The 23,536-nt window shown below is 54.8% G+C and overlaps 2 protein-coding genes across 7 annotated transcripts in view; both read left to right on the top strand.

Moving 5' to 3' along the window:
• The window catches only part of BAHD1 (bromo adjacent homology domain containing 1), a 30,424-nt gene extending 15,503 nt beyond the window's left edge, over positions 1-14,921 (top strand). For 3 of the 6 annotated variants that reach the window (XM_023189413.1, XM_023189411.1, XM_023189412.1), the window contains 6 exons: positions 4,747-6,192; positions 8,286-8,668; positions 10,513-10,672; positions 11,130-11,206; positions 11,989-12,089; positions 12,601-14,921. In XM_023189413.1, coding sequence (XP_023045181.1) covers positions 4,761-6,192; positions 8,286-8,668; positions 10,513-10,672; positions 11,130-11,206; positions 11,989-12,089; positions 12,601-12,790 — 2,343 coding nt within the window. In that variant the 5' untranslated portion in view covers positions 4,747-4,760 and the 3' untranslated portion in view covers positions 12,791-14,921. The remainder of the gene's footprint in view (positions 1-4,746; positions 6,193-8,285; positions 8,669-10,512; positions 10,673-11,129; positions 11,207-11,988; positions 12,090-12,600) is intronic. The other 3 variants (XM_023189415.1, XM_023189414.1, XM_023189416.2) reach the window with 2 other exon arrangements.
• A 2,720-nt stretch (positions 14,922-17,641) lies between these two features.
• CHST14 (carbohydrate sulfotransferase 14) lies at positions 17,642-19,862 on the top strand. Its single transcript, XM_023189418.3, has one exon. It carries the CDS (start codon positions 17,909-17,911, stop codon positions 19,037-19,039), a length of 1,131 nt encoding a protein of 376 aa, XP_023045186.1. The 5' UTR covers positions 17,642-17,908; the 3' UTR covers positions 19,040-19,862.
• Positions 19,863-23,536: the final 3,674 nt, after the last annotated feature.

Here is a 23,536-nt window from a genome sequence, read left to right as displayed (position 1 = left end):
CCTGTAATCGCAGCACTGTGGGAGGCCAAGGTGGGAGGATTACCTGAGCCCAGGAGTTTGAGACCAGCCTGGACAACATAGTGAGGCCCTCTGCACCCCTCCCCCCCGCAACCTGTCTCTACCAAATTACCTGGGCATGGTGGGACACGCTTATAGTCTCAGTTACTTGGGAGGCTGAGGTGGAAAGATCACTTGAGTCTGGGAGTTCAAGGCTGCATGAGCCACGATTGCACCACTGCACTCCAGCCTGAGCAACAAAGCAAGACCCTGTCTCAGACAACAACAAAAAAGAAAAACCAAAGAAGCCTGAAAAGCAAAATTTAAAGTGCAGTCCTGAAACCCTCAGGATGGTGTGTGGGGTGCAACCCAGAGCTGGGTAAGTAAGGGGAAAGCAGCAACCACAACTGAGGGCCACTTCCTGCCCCGGGCAGCCCCTGCTTGTGGGAGTGATCTGGGCTGTGACCTGCCCTTCCAGGCCCCCACCCTTGTTTCCCCAAAGCAGTGCCAGCACCCCGTGCTCCTCTGGGCCTCTGACTCTCCCTTGAACCTTCAGCCCAGCGCGAAGCACCTTGGTTGTGCTCTGCTGGTGCTGGTAGGGTTGGTGTATGGTGCTGCTGCAGCCTGAGGGCCAGAGCAGGGCATCTATCTGTCCCTTTCTGCTTCTGTGGAGATGACTACTGCCAGACCCTACTGTGACAGTTTTAACTGGGCCTGACCTCCCCCTCAATTTTGAAATCCTGATGCCCCTGAGGTGAAGGTGGCCTGTTTGCTGTCTTTAGAGTACATGTCTGAGGATTTGGGATTCAACCTGTGCTTCTCTGGGTCTTTGGTCTGTATGCCCACCAGCCAACCACTATCCTTCCTGGCAGCTGTATCAGAGCTGGGGACCATCAAACTGGTTTTCTCCAGTGAGAGTTTTCTTGACATCTTTTAGTGTCAAGAAAGTGCCCTGGGAATCCCTCCTAGGGACCTTCCCAAGGGGGCATGGACCACTCGTGTCTGGGAGGACAGAGCTTCCCAGAGAGGAGGGGATAGTGCTGAGAGAACCCCAGTGTACCTTGTCCCCTAGTAGTGGTTGAAAGTTTCTGGGTGAGCTAGTACATAAGTGGGAGGGGCAGCAGGAGGATTGGCAGGGCTAGGAGAGGGGAACCAAGCCTACTACTTTGCTGAGATCCCCTCTCCCCAACCAGCCCTGTTGCTGGGCCGTCCCTTGTGGGTTGGAGGGGCCCTGGCAGGCTTGTAGCCCCTCCACCCAGCTCCACCCCAGGGAAAAAGTTGCAGCCAAGCTTCTTGCTTCTTTGTCTGTCTGCAAAGCATGACTCACACATGCTTTCCCCAGATTGGAGTGCAGCAAGAGGCAGGCAGCAGAGACCCCAGCCTCTCCTTAGGATACTGAGTGGTTGGACTTTGCACCACAGGAAAGCTAGGAGTTGTTTTGTGATGTGCTTTTGATGGCTTTGGGTGTTTTTAGCGAGTGATAGAGGATTTGGAAGATTTTAGGGAGGCTAGCAGGAGGCTGTTCTGCTCGATTTGGAAATGTGACTCGCACCCTGTGATTCAGAGGCTTCCCGGGATCGTCAGCACCCTACCCCCTAGGGGAGCAGTGGATGTCCCTGAGGGACTGGAAAGCTGAATGAGAGGTTAAAGAGCAACATTGGTCCACAGGGAACAGATTCTCAAAGGTTCTGGGCTCAGACTCCTGAAAGTGGAAGCTGTGTAGTCAAGGCACTGACTCCCTTCCCACCGCTCTCTGCTTGGGACCTCTGTGTGTTGAGAGTGGAGGACTGAGTGGGGACAACTATCCCGAGATCGAGGACCATCTGCCCATGCAGCCAGTCTCCCAGCAAACTAGAGGTCAGGGGTGGCCAATCATCCCTCTGCTAAGAATGCTTCCACTAGTCAGGCCTGACAGCACCACCCTGTGCTGTCTTTCCCAACTGCCTTCTCCTCACTTTGTACTTTGTCCTTATCCTCAAAGACCACAAGCCCAGGTGATCTCGACCTTGCCTCCCAGCCATTCCTAGGCCCAGCCCCTCTGGTAACTTGGGGCCTGTTGAGGGGCTTTGGCCCCTGCTCAGATGCATGGTCTGTTCACTCATCCATCATCTCCAGGCCTCTTGGGAGTTGGAGAGGGCTGGACCTGGGCTTCCTAGGAAGTACTGATGTGCTTCTGCTGCTTCTCATTGCTTGCTCTTCCACCTCCAGCACAGGGGTGCCTGGATATGAGAGAAGGGCCTATGGGTTATAAGCAATGGGATGCTTTTTTTTTTATTTTATTTTTTTTGAGACAGAGTCTCTCTCTGTCGCCCAGGCTGAAGTGCAGTGGTGCGATCTTGGCTCACTGCAACCTCCACCTCGCGGGTTCAAGTGATTCTTCTACCTCAGCCTCCCAAGTAGCTGGGTCTACAGGCTCGTGCCACCATGCCCAACTAAATTTTTTTTTTTTTTTTTTGTATTTTTAGTAGAGACGGGGTTTCACCATATTAGCCAGGATGGTCTTGATCTCCTGACGTCGTGATCCACCCGCCTGGACCTCCCAAAGTGTGGGGATTACGAGCATGAGCCACCACACCCGGCATTGCCAATAAGCCTGCTGAGCAGACAGGGACGGGTGGTCACCCTGATTACAAGCAGGAAAGAGACTTATGGAACCTAGCAGATGCCTGGGATTTTTTAGGAGCTCTCCGTCTGTGCTTCAGGAATGAATGATTTGCCTTCTGTGACTCTGTCTTGCCTGGGGTCTGGTCTCTGAGCAGTGGCAAGTCCCCGCACGTGGCCAGAGCAAAGCCTGGCATGCTGCCTCTCCTTTCCAGTTTTCCGTGTCCTTTCTCGGGTGAGGATTGCCCACGCCACCCTCAGCCTGGTTTTCTGAGAACTCTCTCAACTAATGCAGCATGTCTCTGGAGTGGAGGTGTCCAGTGACCCCACCCACTGGCCCAAGGCCATGGGAGCTAACAGGGGAAGATTCAGGAATGCCTGGGAGCCCTCAGGCTTGGGACTTTCAGGGTTAAATCCTGGCCCAGCAGGGACTGCTCTCAGTTCCTCTGTAGAATGAGTGTGAACAACAATAGCAGTGGGGAAATTAAGCTGAAAAGCCCGGGCCTGCTGGGTGGGGATGGGTTGCAGAGGTGCCTGGTAAGGGACAGAACTTGTCTGGCACCTTGCTTGCCAGCCCCTGTGCTTTGGGTTGAGTGGTAGGAAGTGAACAGCTCTGCAGTCTCTGACCACCGCCCCCTGCAGTTCTTCATTGCCTTGGCTACGCCAGCTTCCAGTGCACAGCCAGCTCTGGCCTCTCACTCAGAACTGGGGCTCAGGCTGCCACAGGTGTATGTTGGAGTATTTTGCCAAGCAAAGTTAAGGGATGATGCCTGGTCATATGCATTTCCTGTCAGGGGCTTTGGGCTTCCTGAGACGCTTCCCCACCTCCTTGCATCCTGCGCCTGCCTACAAAGAGGGAGAACTGAGCACAACTAGCAAGGCAGCGCGTTTGTCTCCTGTGTTAGTGCTTCTCTTTGATACTTTCTTTTCCCAACTCTTTGTGGCCGGCAGGGGTTTAAAGCGGTTTGGCAGGTCTAGTGTGCAACCGCTGGGTTTTCTCTACCCCCAGGAATATGCTGATCCCGGCCATACTGTTACCCTTTTTCTAGGTACTGGCCCCCTTTGGGCTGCTCTTGCCTGGAATTTGAACCGAAGTTCAAATGAAACTTCTCCACCATGGGCCCCTCAAAGCTGAGACCTCTCCACCATGGGCCCCTCAAAGCTGAGACCTCTCCACCATGGGCCTCTCAAAGCCAGGCCTTTACCCTTGATAGAGCTTTTCCAGCCAGACCCAGGTTGTGGTGGTCTTGCTTTATGTGCCAGGGGAAGAGTCCTCAGAGACTGAACTTTGCCCTCTTCATGGCCCTGCAGGCAGGTTCCTCATCTCAGCTCTTCACTGTCTGTCTTCTTACCCTCCTGTGGCCAACCTCAGAAGCCCTGTGTTTGGGGAGGGGGTTGTTAATGCCTTGGTTATACTTTTGAAAGAATAGATGGACCCCTGGCCAAGCACAGCAGCTCACACCTGTAATCCCAGCACTTTGGGAGGCTGAGGCGGGCATATCACGAGGTCAGGAGATCGAGACCATCCTGACTAACATGGTGAAACCCCCTCTCTACTAAAAATACAAAAAAATTTAGCCGGGCATGGTGGCGGGCGCCTGTAGTTCCAGCTACTTGGGAGGCTGAGGCAGGAGAATGGCATGCACCTGGGAGGCAGAGCTTGCAGTGAGCTGAGATCCCGCCACTGCACTCCAGCGAGACTCCATCTCTCAAATAATAATAATAAAAATAATAAAGAATAGATGGACTCCTACCATCCAAGCCCCCATCTTGGGAGGCTCTATCTTCAGAGCCTCCTCCTATCCAGTGATGAGTATCTAGTGAAAGAAGGACGGAAAGAAAACAAAGAGCTTTGCCACCAGCTCCTCCTATCCCCCGTCCCTGGGGTCTGCATTGCTCCCTAGGCTTTTCAGGGGCTTAGTTCAGAGATAACCCTAGGCTAAAAGGAAAAAGGAGGAACCAGTCCTTGCACAGCTGCTGGTAGCCTGATTCCACTGCATCTTCACACTCTGGAAGGGGAGTCCTGGGAAAACCCATACTGGAGGCCAGGGTCACTGCACCTGGGGCTGGGTAGGCTGCAGTGGGAGAGAAAGCAGGCAGGGGCAGGCCAGAGAGGGCTTCTCTCATTGCCCACCTTCTGTCCTGCAGGTTGGAAGTACTCCATGACACACACTCGGAGAAAGTCTCTTCCCATGCTGAGTTCGGGCCCCAGTGGCCGCCGAGAGCCCCTGCAGATGGAAGACAGCAACATGGAGCAGGGGGCTGAGGGTGTGGAGCCAGGCATGCCCGAGAGCCCAGGTCACCTCACAGGGCGCCGCAAGAACTACCCACTTCGTAAGCGCCCATTGGTTCCTGAGAAGCCCAAGGCCTGCAAAGTGCTACTGACTCGCCTGGAGAATGTGGCCGGTCCCCGGAGTGCAGATGAGGCTGATGAGCTACCGCCTGACCTCCCCAAGCCCCCCAGCCCAGCCCCATCCAGTGAGGACCCTGGCCTTGCCCAGCCCCGCAAGCGGCGCCTGGCCTCCCTCAATGCCGAAGCTCTCAATAACCTGCTGCTGGAGCGAGAGGACACCAGCAGCCTGGCAGGCACCCGCCGCAGTCGAGCGGGGGATCCCCACCGCAGCCGTGACCGTGATCGTGCTACTGGGGGCTGGTCCTCCTCCAAGAAGCGGCCTCGGCTGGGGGACCTTGGAGGAGGAAGTCGGGACCTGTCTCCAGAGCCAGCACCAGATGAAGGTCCCCGCCGAGATGGAGACCCAGCTCCCAAGAGACTGGCTAGCCTGAATGCAGCTGCTTTCCTAAAGCTGAGCCAGGAGCGGGAGCTACCCCTGCGTCTGCCTCGTGCCCATGCAGAAGTAGATGGGCGATCCACTGAGCCCCCAGCACCCAAGGCCCCGAGGCCAAAGTGGCCCAAGGTCAATGGCAAGAACTATCCCAAGGCTTGGCAGGGGGCCAGCTCTGGGGAGGCTGCAGGCCCACCCGGCTGGCAAGGCTGCCCTGATGAGCCATGGCCATCTACAATTCCTCGCGGACCGTCCGTCCAGCCATCTCATCAGCCCCTGAGCAAGGCTCTGGAGAGCCCTTTGGGGCTGCGCCCTCACCTACCCCTGCTGATGGGTGGACAGGCGGCTCTGAAGCCAGAGCCTGGGCGCCCAGGCGAGGAGTCACCTGCCCCTAAGCAGGAACTGCATCAGCCCTCGTTCCCCACACCTCAGCTGTCTCCGCTGCCGATGCCTGGCAACCCTGCCGACTATAGTGGCCTGTGTGTTGGGCCCGAGCTCACTGCACTAGGCAGCTTCTACCTGTACTGTGGCCAAGAGGGGCTGCAGTGTGGGGGCTACTCGCCCTGCCCCATGCTCCCTGAGGGCAAGCTATCCCCAGTGGCTGCACCTCAAGAAGAGGGGCTCCTCTTAGCCCCGAGCTCAGTGCCCTCAGGCACCCCTTTTCAGCACCCTCCCTGGGGCTCCTCTCGCTACTGCTCTAGTGAGGACGCTGGAGTGAATGGCTACAGCATCTGCGGAGTGTTGCCCCTGTCTCTCACCCGCGCTGGCACTACCTGTGGCGGCTGCCCATACAAAATGCCTTTTGCAGCAGGTGAGGCGTCCTGGGTCCGGGATATACTGGGGAGTCTCAGAGACATGGCATCCCAGGAGGCTGGGCTGTTGATCTGAGCAGAGGTCTCCCTTGGGGTCTGGCTGCTCACTGGAAGGTGGGGGCTTTCAGAAGCGAGAACTCCCGTAGTCTGTGATGCTCCCAAGCAGAGGAGCATTCCCAAGAACAGGACCCCATGTATGGTTGTGGACAGCCTTGCTCTTCCCAGGCTGCCTGGGGAGATTCTTGGCCTGGCAGTTAGGTAGCATTGCAGTGGTACAGGCCACAGAAAGGCCTCTCTTCCCTCCTCATCCTGGGATACCCCTTCTTAGACTCTGAATAGCAGGTTAGTTATTGGAATTAGGACTTTTACCAAACTGTTCTAACGGCCCGGCCCTTCTGCCCTCCTCGAGGAAAGCTAGAATTCCTTACTTTCTAGAAACCAGTACTCTCTGCATGCTGGCGAAGTTCAGCATTCATGGGAAGAGTGGTAGGTACCAGACTCAGTAGGTGGTACCTACCGCACAGGGCAGCTTTGCCCTGGCTATACAGGCCTTGAAAAAGAAGTGCCCAGACTGAGCATCACTTTGCTGGGTGTGGATAGAGAGGGTACAACATGAGAACAGGCAAACAAGAGTTCCCCGACGTGGATGGAATGCAATAAGGGCCCACAGCTTTGGTGTCTGCCTGCCTGACAAGACCCAGACACCTGCCTGACAAGACCCAGACACCTGCCCATGCTCTGGCTGTTGAGACACTCCCAGAATCATTTCTCTTCCCTGAACTGGCAGAGGTATCCTCACCTGCCTCTCCAGGCTCCCTGCCTGCCTCCTCGGTGGAAATGAGACATGCTGGCCAGCAGGTCTGGCCTGCTGCTGGGGAGGTGAGGGCTGGACCTTCCAGATCTCCCTTCCCCCACATCCTTTCTTGTAGGGGTCTATAAAACAACTTTATAGACCAGTTGGCCCTGGCCAGACTGGTTATTTCAGGTTGTGGCTTGAGTTAGAATTCTTGTGACATGAGAACAGGCTGCTGCTGAGGGTTTTCCTTCTCTTTTTGTGCCATTCCCCAAGTCTTCTAGACCCTCATCCTCTCCCCCTAATAATAAGGACACCAGTAAACACCATGTACCAGGCACTGTTCTAAATGCTTTACATATGGGAGGCTGCTTGCCATGTAATGGAACACAGACTCTGGAGCCAGACTGCCTGGAGTAGAATGTTCTCCCCCACTTCCCTAGCCATGTGACTATGGGACAAGTCAATAACTGCTCTGTGTCTCAGTTTTCTTAACTATAAAATGGGGGTAATGATACCTACCTCATAGGGGTTTTGTAAGGATGAAATGAGTTAATGTGTTCATTAAAAAACCAGCCAGTTACCAAATGTATGTGATATTTGTAACTACTATTTATATTGCTCTGAGGGTTAAGTGACTTGCCTGAAGTCACATGGCTGGTAAGTGGCAGAACCCAGCTGTCTGATTCCAGAACCCTATTCTCAGGCATTATGAAAGCCTTAGAAAATTAATATCAGGGCCAGGCGCAGTGGCTCATGCCTGTAATCCTAGCACTTTGGGAGACTGAGGCGGGCAGATTGCCTGAGCTCAGTAGGTTGAGACCAGCCTGTCTAACGTGGTGAAACCTTATCTCTACTAAACATACAAAAAAATTAGCTGGGTGTGGTGGTGGGCACCTGTAATCCCAGCTACTCGGGAGGCTGAGGCAGGAGAAATACATGAACCCGGGAGGCGGAGGTTGCAGTGAGCCAAGATAGGGCCACTGCACTCCAGCCTGGGCAACAGAGCGAGACTGTCTTAAAAAAAAAAAAAAAAAAAAAAAGTTTAGAGTTAAAAAGGATGTTCCAGCCACCTCTCTTTCAGACTAAAAGGGGAGATGGCCAATCTCCAAGATCAGGAAACACCCCTGTCCCCTTAGAGAGTCACTCTGACAATCCATAAAAAGGCCTCTGATCCCATTTGCCACCTCAGTGGCCTTTGGTTGCACGCTGAGAATTAAGACAGGAGCAGGCTCTGAAACAGATGGGTGATGGGGGTCACTGCTTGTCCTGTCCTGACCCACTCTCTCCCTTTCCTAGAAGGCTGCAGATCCCTGAGCCAGTTGGAATTTCCTCTCCCAGAGGCTGGCCACCCAGCCTCACCCGCCCACCCACTCCTGGGATGCCCTGTACCCAGTGTACCGCCTGCAGCAGAGCCCGTCCCCCATCTTCAGACACCCACCTCGGAGCCTCAGACAGTAGCCCGTGCGTGCCCTCAGAGCGCCAAACCGCCCAGTGGTTCTAAGTCAGGTCTGCGCACCGGCTCCAGCTGCAGGCACACTGCAAGGAGCAAGGCAGCCCGCAGGCCCAGTCACCCCAAGCAGCCACGTGTCCAGCGCCCACGCCCTCGCCGCCGCCGTCGCCGCCGCACTAATGGCTGGGTACCTGTTGGGGCTGCCTGTGAGAAGGCCGTGTATGTCTTGGTAAGTGCCAGCTCTTAGCTGATGACAAGAGGGAGGGAGGCAGTGGGGACACAGGACTTGCAGTGAGGTAGGTGCTAGGAGCACCTCGTTCTAGCTGCTCTGAGAGGTGACAAGGGACTCCAATTTACTTGTACCCCAGGAATCAGCCATGCTGGCCCACCCAGCTTGCTTCCCTAGCCCCCTACTGATCCTGTACCAGACACCCCGGGAGGTCAGGAGACACACAGTCATAGCTGGTGGCTGCCATCTCTGTGAGTGTCTTCCCCTCCCCTCCCTGCTCACTCTGTCCCTTATACCCTGGATTGTAAAATAGAGGACTGTCAGTGGAGAACTTTTCTGGATAAGTATGTAGAGGAAGTTGGAATGCACAGAGAAAATTAGTGATACAGAGAACATCTGGGATGATGAAAAGAGGCCAGGTGCAGTGACTCACATCTTTAATCCCAGTACTTTGGGTGATGGAGGTGGTAAGATCACATGAGGCCAGAAGTTCGAGAGAAGCCTGAGCAATACAGACCTCATCCCTACAAAGTAAAAACATTAGCCGCATGGTGCTGTGCACCGGGAGGCTGAAGTGGGAGGATTGCTTAGGTCCAGGAGTTCAAGGCTGCAGTGAGCTGATTGCACCACTGCACTCCAGCCTGGATGACAGAGTGAGACCCTGGCTCTTAAAAGTAATTAATTGGCTGGGCGCGGTGGCTCACACCTGTAATCCCAGCACTTTGGGAGGCCGAGGCAGGCGGATCATGAGGTCAGGAGTTCGAGACCATCTTGACGAACACGGTGAAACCCCGCCTCTACTGAAAATACAAAAAATTAGCCAGCTACTCGGGAGGCTGAGGCAGGAGAATGGCGTGAACCCGAGAGGCGGAGCTTGCAGTGAGCTGAGATCCGGCTACTGCACTCTAACCTGGGTGACAGAGCGAGACTCCGCCTCAAAAAAAAAAAAAAAAGTAATTAATTAATTAGAAAGAATGTCAACTAGAATTTATTGAGGCTGGGCAAGGTGGCTTATGCATGTAATCCCAGAGCTTTCAGAGGCTGATGTTGGAGGATTGAGCTCAGGAGTTCAAGACCAACCTGGGCAACATAGCAAGATCCTGTCTCTACAGAAAAACATTTTTTTTAGTTAACCAGGCATGGTGGCATGCATCTGTAGTCCCAGCTACTTGAGAGGCTGAGGCAGGAGGATCGCTTGAGTCCAGGAGGTTGAGGCTGCAGTGAACTATGATTGCACCACTGCGTTCCAGCCTGGGTAACAGAGTGAGACCCTGTCTCTAAAAATAAATAAATAAATAAATAAGCAAATAAATAAAATGTATTGAGCACGTCTTAGATGCCAGAACTGAGCTAAGCACTCTGTAAGTGTTATTCCCTTTAATCCTCGCCACCATCCTATGTGATCTATATCCCATCTTCCTATAATTAATCCCATTTTACAGATGTGGAAGCTGAGGCTTAGCAATACTTGAAATAATTTGTCAAAGGCTGTGCCCCTTATAACAGTGGTTTAAGGGTTCAGACCGAGACTTGTTCCATTAGGAAGCATGAGTGCTTACCCAGCACTGGGGGGCTTGGAGTGAGAGTCAGCTGTCAAGGGTGTGGTGGTCAGACCTCAGCCCCAGAAGCATCAGGCCACTTTTCCACCCCTGTTCCCATTTCCCATCCTTTCTCCAACCATGAGAATTCCCCAGCCCCATCTAAACAAGGGTAGTGGTTTGATAAAACCAAGGTAGTGGTTTGACTACCTTGAGGAAAGGATGGAGAGGATGTCATTCCCTCCCTCTGTCCTTACTCTGAGTGTGGCCCTGCAAGCCTATTTGTGTCATTGGTTTGTTGCCTAGGATGAGCCGGAACCAGCCATCCGAAAGAGCTACCAGGCGGTAGAGCGGCATGGGGAGACAATCCGAGTCCGGGACACTGTCCTCCTCAAGTCAGGCCCACGAAAGACCTCCACACCTTATGTGGCCAAGATCTCTGCCCTCTGGGAAAACCCCGAGTCAGGTACCTCTCCCTCTGGCTGGGGACCCAAGGGGCAGCTGTCTTCAGCAGAACTGTAGGCCCCAGATTGGCCCCTGCCTGGAGTTTGACCTGGCATGAGTCTCCCCGTGTTCCTGGCACAGAGTCTGCCTTCCACTCGGCCGGGGTCTGTCTGCTGCCGAGGGCTGTGGGTGACCTTGTAGCTTGGGTTGGATCAGCTCATTAACCTTTCCAGCCAGCAGAGCCTGGGCACCTGTCCCCCCACCTCACCTGTCAGTGCCTTCTCCCCCTTCTCCCTCCATGCCTAACAGCATTCCAGGCCTCTGAATGCTTGGCCTGGGGCAGGGGACATGGGTGGCCGGAGCCTGCAGGATTGGGCCAGGCATTGAGGTTGGATGAACCTCCAGGGCAACCAGCCAGCCTCTCTGCCTCAGTAACACAAGTTGCCAGTTGAAGCTATAACCACTGTGTTGTCCCCCAGGAGAGCTGATGATGAGCCTCCTGTGGTATTACAGACCTGAGCACTTGCAGGGAGGCCGCAGTCCCAGCATGCACGAGGTGAGCCGCCCGGCAGATGGGTCAGGGAGGGCAGGAGAGACAGAGGGAAAGGTTATGGCACTAATACATGGTAGGGGGAGGGCAGCCGTGGGCTGTAGTCACATCCCTGCGCTTGTCACTTTGGACTCCAGAGAACCTGGGAAAGGACCCAGGATTTACTCTCTTTACCCAACACTGCCCCAATTCATGTTTCAAAGGGAACAATCACCTTTGTCTTAAAAAGGGGAACAGAAAGGGAACCCTCAAGGTAGCAGGTGCTAGTGAGAGCAAATGGATGTGTTCTCCTGGCAACAGGAGAGGTGAGGTGGAGCTGCATAGCTGGTCACTTTTGGTATTGTCTGTAGTATGGGAGGGGAGGGGAGAAAAGACTCCTCCTAACACCCCATAGGCTCTCCACCAACTGTGTGCTAAAAGAGGTGAGTGCCATCTGTGTGTGCCCTGGGCTCACCTTTTATTTCACTTTCCCTTGCAGGGACTTTTCATCTAACTGGAAAGATGAACATTTCCCCTCTCCTACGCTAGGCAGAGCTGGGGGTTGGGAGGTCAGTGACAGTCAGGGGCTGGAGCAGATACCTGGCTATTCTGGAGAAGGAGGGGACCTAGAAGGGACTCAGGAGGAATGCCTGGAGGCAGTAGGTGAGGCATACTTAGACTGAATTTCCAGGGAAGCTTCCTGGCTTGCTGGAGTCATCTCAGGCCAGCAGAGGGGTTAATGTACGCCTTGCTCCTAGAATGAGGTGCTTTCCAGCCCTGGTAACAACCTCCACCTGTCTCTCTTTGAGCCCTTGCAGAATGAAGTCTTTGCATCGCGACATCAGGACCAGAACAGTGTGGCCTGCATCGAGGAGAAGTGCTATGTGCTGACTTTCGCCGAGTACTGCAGGTGGGTGGTTCCCTGCACCCTCTGGCTGGCCTCTTCCTTCAGGCTCCCCAGGCATATTTGGGGGCTGCTTGGAATTCCCCGAGAGGATCTCATTCTGTAAGATCTCAGTGAGATCTTACTCACTGAGCCTCATCTCCCAGAACTTCCTTCCTTATTGCCTGCCTCTGCCATCTGATTCTTTTTTGGAAGAAAGAAAAATTGTTGCCACACTGAGGTAGAATGGTTGGAGCAGAGTTAGGGGGTAACATTACTGCTCTTGGAAAACATTTAGGCAAACTGGTAGGCGAATGGAGGGAGGCCCTGGCAAGTGTGGTTCTCCAGTGACAGAGAAGATAGCCTGGTGGTTGGCAGAGCAGACATCACCCCTGGAATGGGTGGAGACAGCACCACCCCTTGGGGAGCTAGGATAGCCTAGCTCTGTGGGGAGGGGAGGGGAGGGGAGGGTGGGGAGGGAACTGGTCTTCCTGCAAAAGTGACTGTAGTAAAGACAGTGAGTGGTGTCTCTCTGCAGGTTCTGTGCCATGGCCAAGCGCCGAGGCGAAGGCCTCCCCAGCCGAAAGACGGCACTGGTTCCTCCCTCTGCAGACTACTCCACCCCACCCCACCGCACAGTGCCAGAGGACACGGACCCTGAGCTGGTGTTCCTTTGCCGCCACGTCTATGACTTCCGCCACGGGCGCATCCTTAAGAACCCCCAGTAGCCTCCTCATGCCCACGCTGGGGCTACCCGTGGGCAAGTGGGGCTCCCCGTGGGCAAGTGGGGCTCGGGGTAGGGGGCACTGCTTGAAGCACAGCACTTGGTGAGGGGGCCACAGAGGCCTAAGTTTGCTGGCCTGTGGTTTTCTTGGGGGGGAGGGCAGGGGCCCCCGTGGGTTCTGGGCCCCAGGGGAGGGAGCTGGGGAGGCCAGGGTATAAGAAAAGCATCAGAGCTCTCAGCTTGGCCCAAGGTACCTTCTGTGGTTCCCCTGGGTGGAGATTTCCGAAGAAGTAGTCTTCTCTGAGGCTGGGCCAAGCCTGAGGGACATGAGGCCCTAGGAGGGTGGGGGTGGCAAGGAGGGGCAAGGTCCTTCAGGAACCAGACCCAACAGGCCCTTCTGTAGCCTCCTCCGGGCCCTCAGAGGGGGAGTGGGAGCCAGCTTTACCTCACCCACTGTGACCCGCCGCTTCCCCTTCAGCCTGGGACCAGGCTTTCCTAGATCCCAGCACAGCTCTGAGCTTGTTCCTTTGAGGCATGGAGAGCCAGAGTCTGGCTTCCAGAGCATTGACTTCCTCTTCCTAGACTTGAGGCCTTTGTCTGGCTTTTCCTCCTTTGCCCTGCAGTAGCAACTGGTGCTGGGACAAGTTGACCCACCCTTCACAGTCAAGGGTGTGGCCCGCTTGAGGGAGTCTCCTGTCCACCTCCCAGAGAGGGCCACCCAGCAGGTCTGGCTTCCCAGAAAGTTAGCTGGTGATTGTGGGGTTTGGCATGTCTGGGAGGGAAGATGGGTGCTGGGAGAGGGTTGGGGGCAGGGGGCAAGGAAAATTGCTACCTGATTTGTTGGAGATTTTTCCTCTTGCCTTACACATGGAGGTTCCAGTAAACCTCTTGCAGAACTTCACACATGATTTTTCAAGCCACACCCACCTGAAATCAAACCAAAGGAGTGCTGTGGCTCCCCTTGCCCTGCCACCTTTTCCCTAGTCTTTTGTAGATTGCACTAATTTACATCCCAGCGAGAATCAACACTGTATCAGTCCACAGACCTGCTGAGCTGCAGCCACTTACTCTAGGAGCTAAGGACCTGCATTTTCAGTTTGTTCCTGTTGCCCAGAGGCCCTGTTCTCACCTCATGCTGCTCCCCAGAGTAGACTAAGAGGCTCAGTCCCCTGTTGTCCTTGTGGAGACTAGGCCTTGGCCCTGGCCCTGAGACTCTGTGAGGGGGCTGGAGCAGCCTGGCTGTTTCCTATTTGTACCAAAGAGGAGCATGGTGGGAGAGGGAGTGGAGTGCAGTGTGGCTTGGGCGTGGCGCTGGGAACCTGCTAGCTGAGCACTTCCACAAGGGCATACTCCCAGGGGCAGGGGCCAGGGCTGAGAACTGCAGCCCTGGGTCTTCCCTTAGGGAGGAGGGGCAGACGAACCCAGCAGGCTGAGGAGGTGGCACTGGGTGAGGACAGTTGGGCAGGGGCTGCAGAGGGAGGTAGAAATGAACCCTGAGGGCTCCCCCGACATGCCCTGCCCTGTCCCTTAGTAGATGAGTTGCTCCTGATTGGTCATTGGGTTTGGGTGAGGCCTGGAGGCTTCAGAGGTGAATTTATGTTTGGGAAGCCTGATCCCAAACCTGAAGGGAAGGGACTTGGGTCTCCTTGTATTGAATAAGCTGTTTGGAGGAAGGTGTCCGTCTGGGAGGATGGGGCAGTAAATGAGGTTGGCAGAGTGGCAGTGGGGGCTCTGCAGAGCCAGCCTTGGAGCCTGCTCATTCTGAGCCCTTGCTGCCAAGGAGCACAGCCTCACCTAGCAGGAAAGGAGATCATAGCCCTCCTCCCAGGAGGTAGGGTCTGCTGCCCTGAACTTAAATGCTTTTGAAATCTCTTAGATGTGGAAATATTTTTTCGAACCTGAAAATGCAGCTGGTAGAATTTCAATGGAAGCATAATCCATGTAAAATATATTTTAGTTGATATTTTGTAAAATGCACTTTTTGTGTGTGTTGATCCTGGTTTCCCAGATCTGTATTTCAGTGTTTACAAGGGAGGAAGGACCTTTCCTCACCTCCCTTTCGACAGAGATTAGAAGTACTTCTTTAAGAAAAAAAATAAATTTGAGAAATTGTATTGATTTAGAAAAGGATCATTTCCTGTGTGTCCTTTCATCTTTTGGTGTGTGGGTGTGGAAAGACTCACTATTCTTATTTCAGAGGTCCTTCTTTGACCCCTGTGGCATGGATGCTCACTGAGGCCAATGAGCAAAGAGGGCAGGGAAGCAGGGGGAAAAGAGAGTGAGTGGAGGAGACAGAGGGACTGGGAGCTTGGAGTTGACTTCTTGATTTCATGGTGGCCACGGCTGCCTGCTTAGGTCTGTGCAAAATACTTTGGTTGCCAGCCCTCACCTGGCCAGTGACTTGGAAATTGGCCCCCAAGTAGGTACCTGGTAAAGATATCTTCTCTCACGCAGTGGCTCCTGCCTGTAATCCCAGTGCTTTGGGAGGCAGAGGCGGGAGGGTTACTTGAGCCTAGGAGTTTAAGACCAGCCTAGGCAACATAGACCATGTCTCTCCAAAAATTTTAAAATTAGCCAGGCCTGTCAGTGCATGCCTATATAAGTCTCAGTCGGGAGGCAAAGGTAGGAGGATTGCTTGAGCCCAGGAGCCCAAGGCTGCAGTGAGCCGTGATCACACCACTGCAGCCTGGGTGACAGAATGAGATACTGTCTCAGAAAAAAAAAAAAGATCCCTCCTCATCACCTTGGGGAACTGGCCAGCACTGTACTAGGGCCTCAGTGTCTTACAGCTGGTGCTTCTTGCTTGCTGAGGAAATAAAGGCCACATCATGGGGCCAAAGGTTTGTGGCCAGCTGACCCCTGCTTCAGCCCAGCCCTGGTCCCAGTCTGGAAGCCTCAGTGTTGACCATGTTCCAGGTGGAGCAGCTCTAAGGCCATAGAGGTTCCTGGGAGCCACAGCACACAGCACGCCCCGCACCCTCTTCTGCGTTTTGCTAAGGCATGGTGCATGTGGGCAAGAACATTTCTTCAGAAGTTATTGGTGGCACAGACACCACCATGCGTTTTTCTAGTTCTGCCTTCAGTGTGTTGTCCACAAGACTCCCTTGAGGTGAGTGGTAGCCTGTCCTCATCTTAACAGACAAATTGGTATGGAGATAAGTTCCAGGTCCGAGGACTCTCACTGCCTCACCCTGAGTGCTAACACGGAAAACTACCCTCTAACATTAAAGAAGGGAGCACAGGTAGCCACATTATCAAAAAATTTTAAAGGTCTAAGGTCTTTTTTTCCTCTCCTGGTTTAAAAGACATACTTACTGGAAAATACGGTTTTAATAGAAAATCCTATCACCCGAAATGTATACCTTTAGGACTGTTGGAAGCAAGGAGCAGCGTAATCAAGGCAAAACCTTCACACAAACTTCTGATGCAGCAAATGGACGGGTGGTAGCCTGCAGATGCACCGGGGCATTCGGATGTGGAAAGCCTGCCCTGGAGAGATGGAAGGCTGCAAGGCTTTGCCGTTCCTTCCCCTGGCTCATCCCGTGTGCTTTCCTGTTGCTGGGATTGGGAGGCCATCAGTGAGCCCTCTGGTGTCACCTCATCCCTCAAGTCCCCTAATCCTTCTGAATTCATCTGATCACTGGTAGCTCCATTCTCCCAGTAGTATCTTCTATTTTCCATCATCTGCTCTGTATAGTCTGCCCTCAAGTCAGCTGCTTCCTCCCTTCTAGCCATTCCATGATATGCCCCATTAATCTCTCAAGGGCCGAGATTAGGAATTTAGATTTTAGAATCAGAACCACCCATATTGAATCTCATCTTCCCTGAGCCTCTGTTACTTCAGCTATACAAAGGGAATGCCCACACTAGCTCCCTGCCAGGGTGGCTGTAACAACTAAAGGAGATAATGAATACAAAACACTTAGCGGCCACTGTCCGAAGTACACTTGGGCTCTAATCGTATTGCTCTGCTGCTTCAGAGCCTTGCTGACTCTCCACAGGCAGCAAGAACGTAGCTGGAGGAAGTCAGGCTACTGATCCGGGTTCCCAGTGGGAAATGGTGGTTGCTGACATCCAAAGCACTTGGGGTCTGCTGTCTGCCCAGGTGACCAGCCTGGTGCCGTGGAGCACACATTTAGCTCCAGACAAGGAGACTGCGCGTTGTTTTCCTGCTGTTCTGTGCTCTCAGCTCCTCACCCTTCCAAATGTGTATTGGCCACACCAGCAGCCGACAGACCAAGGCGTCAGCCCCTCCCCAGAGTGCCCAGTTATCCCACTGCCTCATGCCTGGTGAAGAGAAGGTAGAGGGGAGATACCATTTCCAGATGTGTCAGCATTACCCAGTGGACAAGCACTGTAGTCAGTCCCCAGGTATTGCTAAACACAAGGGTCACCATGGAGACACTGGTCAGTGTCTGACAGTCCTGCTTCTCTTTCCTGGAGTGGCCACGACCTGCGGGACGGAGGGAGGTAAGGGTGGCAAGGGGGAGCACACCGAGGACTCTGCTTGCAGCTGGAAAGACCAGCCTCCGGCATGTCTGGACTCGGAGAGAGCGCTGCGTGCGGGTCTCCCTGCCTCCAGACCGGTTGCTGGAGGAAGGGCTAGGGCAGGCCTGAGTTTGTGGTGGATCCCCCTGGTCCAGCTCCCTATAGACACACGCTGCACCAGAAGCGGCCTCGAGTCTTTCCTGCCTTCGAGGTCTCAGCAGCTTTTGTCCCCAAGCCCAGAGGACAGGGGTGGCCCTGACTCAGGCGCCCTCTTCCGGGTAGGGGTCCGCGTGCGCCCTCCCCAGCCCTGGCCCCGCAGGGGCGCCCGCCCCTCTCCCCGCCCCCGGCGTGGGCCCGCCCCCGCGCCTGTGTCACTGCGAGGCCGCGGGTGGAGAGCTGCCGGGCGGGACATCCGGCCCGGGTCCCTCGCCGCGCCAGCCGCCCTCCGCCCGCCGCCCGCTTCAGCGCCGCAGCCCGGGAGCCGGCCACCCCTACACGCGCCAGGGCCGTCCCCTGCCCTCCCCTCCCCAACTCCCTCCGGGCCCAGACCCTCCTCCCGCCCCCAGCCCGAGCCCGCCTCCCAGGCCGCCCTCGGATCGACCGGGCCCGCGCAGGCCCCCACCCCAGGAGCACCATGTTCCCCCGCCCGCTGACCCCGCTGGCGGCCCCAAATGGCGCCGAGCCCCTGGGCCGGGCGCTGAGGCGGGCCCCTCTGGGCAGGGCCCGGGCGGGGCTGGGAGGGCCGCCCCTGCTGCTGCCGTCCATGCTGATGTTCGCGGTGATCGTGGCCTCCAGCGGGCTGCTGCTCATGATCGAGAGGGGCATCCTGGCCGAGATGAAGCCCCTGCCCCTGCACCCGCCCGGCCGCGAGGGCGCAGCCTGGCGCGGGAAAGCCCCCAAGCCTGGGGGCCTGTCCCTGAGTGCTGGGGACGCGGACTTGCAAGTGCGGCAGGACGTCCGGAACAGGACCCTGCGGGCGGTGTGCGGACAGCCGGGCATGCCCCGGGACCCCTGGGACTTGCCGGTGGGGCAGCGGCGCACCCTGCTGCGCCACATCCTCGTAAGTGACCGTTACCGCTTCCTCTACTGCTACGTCCCCAAGGTGGCCTGCTCTAACTGGAAGCGGGTGCTAAAGGTGCTGTCGGGTGTCCTGGACAGCGTGGACGTCCGCCTCAAGATGGACCACCGCAGTGACCTGGTGTTCCTGGCAGACCTGCGGCCTGAGGAGATTCGCTACCGCCTGCAGCACTACTTTAAGTTCCTGTTTGTGCGGGACCCCTTGGAACGCCTCCTCTCTGCCTACCGCAACAAGTTTGGCGAGATCCGGGAGTACCAGCAACGCTACGGGGCTGAGATAGTGAGGCGGTACAGGGCTGGAGCGGGGCCCAGCCCCGCAGGCGACGATGTCACATTCCCCGAGTTCCTGAGATACCTGGTGGACGAAGACCCTGAGCGCATGAATGAGCATTGGATGCCCGTGTACCACCTGTGCCAGCCTTGTGCCGTGCACTATGACTTTGTGGGCTCCTATGAGAGGCTGGAGGCTGATGCCAATCAGGTGCTGGAGTGGGTACGGGCACCACCCCACGTCCAATTTCCAGCTCGCCAGGCCTGGTACCGGCCAGCCAGTCCCGAAAGCCTGCATTACCACTTGTGCAGTGCCCCCCGCGCCCTGCTGCACGATGTGCTGCCTAAGTATATCCTGGACTTCTCCCTCTTTGCCTACCCACTGCCTAATGTCACCAAGGAGGCGTGTCAGCAGTGACCATAGGGAGTGGGGCCAGCAGCTGGTGGGGACTGGTTTCAACGCCAGTTTCCTGTGCTGCTGCCTGTCATTCGGAGAAACCCTGGCTCTGGGGCTTGGGGCTTCTCAGGATGCCTGGATGGCAGAGACTGCCCTCAGAAGTTCCTTGTCCAGGGTGGGTGCCCACAGTGACTCAGAGGACGGGGCTAGGCAGGAGACTTGCTGCTCCTCATGGGGGGGGGAGGGTCTCTTGGGGGACAGACACCAGTTTGCCAGTGAAGCAACATACCTGATCTAAAGACTGGCTCCAGATCCCAGGCTGCTGGGATTACGCAGTCCACTTGGTCTACCTTAATTGAACCTGTGGCCAAACTCAGAGATGGTACCAGCCAGGGGCAAGCATGACCAGAGCCAGGGGACCCTGTGGCTCTGATCCCCCATTTATTCAACCCATGTGCCTCAGGACTGGAGTGAGTAATCATACCTTATAAATGACCTTTGTGCCTTTCTGCTCCAGACTCAAAATTTCCTGCACCTGCCAGTTCTTTCCATTTTTCCAACGAAAGGAAAACAGAAGCAGGGTCCTTGCCTGGTAGCTCCAGGACCCAGATCTGCAGGCACCCAAAGACCCGCTGTGCCCAGCCTCTTCCTTGAGTTCTGGGAACCTCCTCCCTAATTCTCCCTTCCCTTCCCTACAAGGCCTTTGAGGTTGTGACTGTGGCTGGTATATCTGGCTGCCATTTTTCTGATGCATTTATTTAAAATTTGTACTTTTTGATAGAACCCTTGTAAGGGCTTTGTTTTCCTAGTAGCTGACTTTTTAATAAAGCAGTTTTATATATAAGGTGAACATTTCTGTGATTTCCCTTGGAGCTCCTGTGGGCCCAGCAGATCTCCTCGATGTCTGTCTCCCCATGTCAGGGGAGGCAGCCTGTAGGTAGGGAAAGTAACGTATAACTTGGTTGGGTTGGTCCAGTGGGCCATTGCCTTTCCATGGAGACTTTGGGGGCTTTCTAATAGGTTATACCAGATCACAGATTCTGGGATGTCACCAAAGGGCAAGCCCAGTTAGGAATGGTCTCAGGTCCAGAGCATACCTACTTGCATTATTACCTAAAAAAGTAGGTGGGTAGGAGATACAGGATCCTCCTCCTCTTATTTAATAAGAGTCGAACAAGAAGGTCCCCCAGAGCACTTTCTTTCTTTCTTTCTTTTTTTTTTTTTGAGTCGGAGTCTCAATCTGTTGCCCAAGCTGGAGTGCAGTAGCACCATCTCGGCTCACTGCAACTTCCACCTCCCGGGTTCAAGTGATTCTCATGCCTCAGCCTCCCAAGTAGCTGGGATGACAACAGGCACATGCCACCCACACCTGGCTAATTTTTGTATTTTTAGTAGAGATAGGGTTTTGCCATGTTGGCCAGGCTGGTCTCAAACTCCTGACCTCAGGTGATCTGCCCACCTCGGCCCCCGCAAAGTGCTAGGATTATAGGTGTGAACCACCGCACCTGGCCCCGGACCATTTTCAAATGAAAAAATTGTGTGAGCAAGGAGTTTTTTTCTGGCATTACAAGGAAGGCAGGCAAGGAGGTTGAGTGAGGGTCAGGCTCTTGTTGTCTTAGGTCCAGAGAAAGTTGTGGAAGGAATACAGTTGGAGCAGCAGAGGACAGGCTTCAGTATGGCCCATTGCCCCATTGCTCTCCAGAGATCCCAGGCCCACCAGGAGTTGCTGGGCCCATGGGAGAGATGCAAGGGCAGACCTGGCCATTCTCTGTTAGCCCTATTTCACATACCCCTAGTGGGAACTGCTGTACTTTAGGGACCTGAGGCTATGGTAAGAGGTGGGGTCCAAGGAAGGGAGGCAGGGAGGGCCCCCTTGCAGGTGCTGCCTGTCCCTAGCTTTGCTATTGGTTGGACTTTGGAGAGGAAAACTAATGCTATTTCCCAAATTTGGGGTAGGGGGCTTCTATGGGCACTTATGGCTCTCCACCATGACTCATCAGGCCATGTTGCTTCCAGGAGGCCTTACCTGACCCCCTGTCTGGCTCAGACGTCCTTCTTCAGAGTCCCCTTGGCTCTGGGGACTTTACTAGACCGATCAAGTCCCAGCCTTATTCCTCACCAGCTGCCTACGTATCTCTCAGAGCCTCTGTTTTCTCCAGTGTGTCGTGGGAATGAAAACACTGATCTCATGCAGGTTGCTGGGGTAGGAGGGAGTTAATGAAAACAAAATGAATAAAAGGGCCCATCCCCGCACCTGGCTCAGTGGATGTTCTTTTGGATGCTGGTTGAACACCTGACCCCTCAGAGGCCTGTGGGGATGAGGGAGAAGCCAGGACACTGGCCCAGTGTCCGGCCCAGCACTGGAGATCACTACTACCTCTGGGCAGGGCCCCTTTGACCTCTGGGTTTACTTCCTCTACCAACGAGTCAGTCCTTCTCTGAGTTTCCGACCCCTCAGGACCCCTGTACTGCACCCTCTTTTTCCTCCTTGCCTGGGACCTTTAGCGGCTCCAGACATACAGCAGCTCATCAGTCCCCTTAACTGGGGCCTGCAGCACAAACAGAGAACCTGGAGAACAAACACTGGGGCCAGCTGCTGTACTCACTCCATTTAATCCTCACAACAGTCACGTGCCGGTGGGGTCATCCTGTTTTACAGACATGGAAACTGGCACAGAGAGGACAAATAACCTGCTGAAAGTGTCCAACCCAGGTCTGTCTGCCTCCCAAATAGGAGCGAGGGAGGAAAGGAAGAAGGCTTATGGAAGGTGTGGGTAGAGAGAAGAAGGAATAGGAAAGCGAAGTTAGAGGAAGGGTAGGTGGGGTTGTAGTCAGGGGTATTTGCAAACACTCTCCTTCCTCAGTTTTTTCATTCCCTCCTTTGCAAAGAACCCAATTGAGTCCAGCTGACTTTTACCAGTTCCTGCCCTGGAGGAGTGGGAGACAGAGCGTGCTCTTGATGTGGTTAATTTATTGACTACTCTCCTCCCAGGCAGAAAAGGGGTGCTGAGCCATAGAGCATCCTGACAGCCACAAGTGGACACCTGTGGTGTGGGGAGGAGGTTGTGGGGAAGAGGGGAGAGAGGGACAGGGGAGACAAATGCCACCTTCTGGGTCATTATTTTTCCTCTAGTCAGCCCCTGAGGAAAATAATTTGTCATCTAGCTTCCTTTCAGGAAAACAGACTTCTTAAAAGAAGCTGCCAAGGAGGTAGCATAGAAATGTGGCGTCCAGCGGGCCCTGCTGGGACCTGCTTTGTGCTGGGTACCCAGACCAGAGCTGGAGGCACCACCCGCTGTGGGTCACCAGGGCGGGGGTGGGGGCATTCTCAGGACTGGACGCCTGGACTGTGTCTTCTGGGGATTCCTCCTTTTCCTTTTTTTTTTTTTTTTCCTTTCCTTTTCGAGACAGAGTCTTGCTCTGTCACCCAGGCTGGAGTGCAGTGGCGTAATCTCGGCTCACTGCAAACTCCGCTTCCTGGGTTCAAGCAATTCTTCTGCCTCAGCCTCCCAAGCAGCTGGGACTACAGGCGCCTGCCACCATGCCCAGCTAATTTTTGTATTTTTAGTAGAGATGGGGTTTTACTGCATTGTCCAGGCTGGTCTCGAACTCCTGACCTTGTGATCTGCCCTCCTCAGCCTCCCAAAGTGCTGGGATTACAGGCGTGAGCCACCACACCTGGCGGATTCATCCTCTTCATTGTGTCTGCTCTGGTTTCCTACCCTCTGGAGCTATGCCCTACCCTACCCCCTGTCCCCTCAAAAGACAAGGGGCCTCTTTAGAACTTACTCCCCGGACAACCCAACCCAGGTCCCCTAGGCACAGGGGCAGTTAACTTCTCTCACAGCTGAGGCCTATGAACAAAGGGAAGGGGAGGAGCCCAAAGCAGGCGGGCCTTCCTGTCTCGACCCTGATTCTACTTCCAGGCTCCACTTCTTGTCCATTTCTCATCTCATCTGAAGGTACTGCCCAGAAACCACCTTAAATTTGGAGGGTCTTCCCGCTCCTTTTCCCACTCTCGCCTCTGCCCTCACACCCCAGGAGCATCACACCACACAGGGCCCCTTCAGGACACGACACGATAAGGGCAGAGGCGGGCAGCTGACCCACCCCCCTGGGTGAACACTGAACCCTCACCTTTCCATGGGCCTATCACCACAGGGCCAAGCTCCCAAGACCCCCGCTCAGGATGGATCTTTCTTCTCTTTTCTTTTTTTTTTTTTTTTGAAACAGGATCTTGCCCTGTTGCCCAGGCTAAAGTGCAGTGGTGCAATTATGACTCACTGCAGCCTCAACTTCCCAGGCTCAAGGAATCCTCCCACCTCAGCCTCCTGAGTGGCTGGACTACAGATGTACACCACTATGCCCGGCTAATTTTTTCTATTTTTTGTAGAGACTTGGTGTTGCCCAGGCTGCAAGGATCTTTGTTTTTGAATGAGCCCCTGCCTGGCTCTAAATAAGAGGAAGACATTCTTTCTCTTCCTAAAGAGAAAGACTAATAATGAACAGTAGCTACTG

Source organism: Piliocolobus tephrosceles, chromosome 6 (assembly GCF_002776525.5).
Source record: "Piliocolobus tephrosceles isolate RC106 chromosome 6, ASM277652v3, whole genome shotgun sequence".
NCBI lineage: Eukaryota > Metazoa > Chordata > Mammalia > Primates > Cercopithecidae > Piliocolobus > Piliocolobus tephrosceles.
The sequence above is the reverse complement of the archived record's forward strand: the minus strand, read 5'-3'. Positions and strand labels throughout refer to the sequence as shown.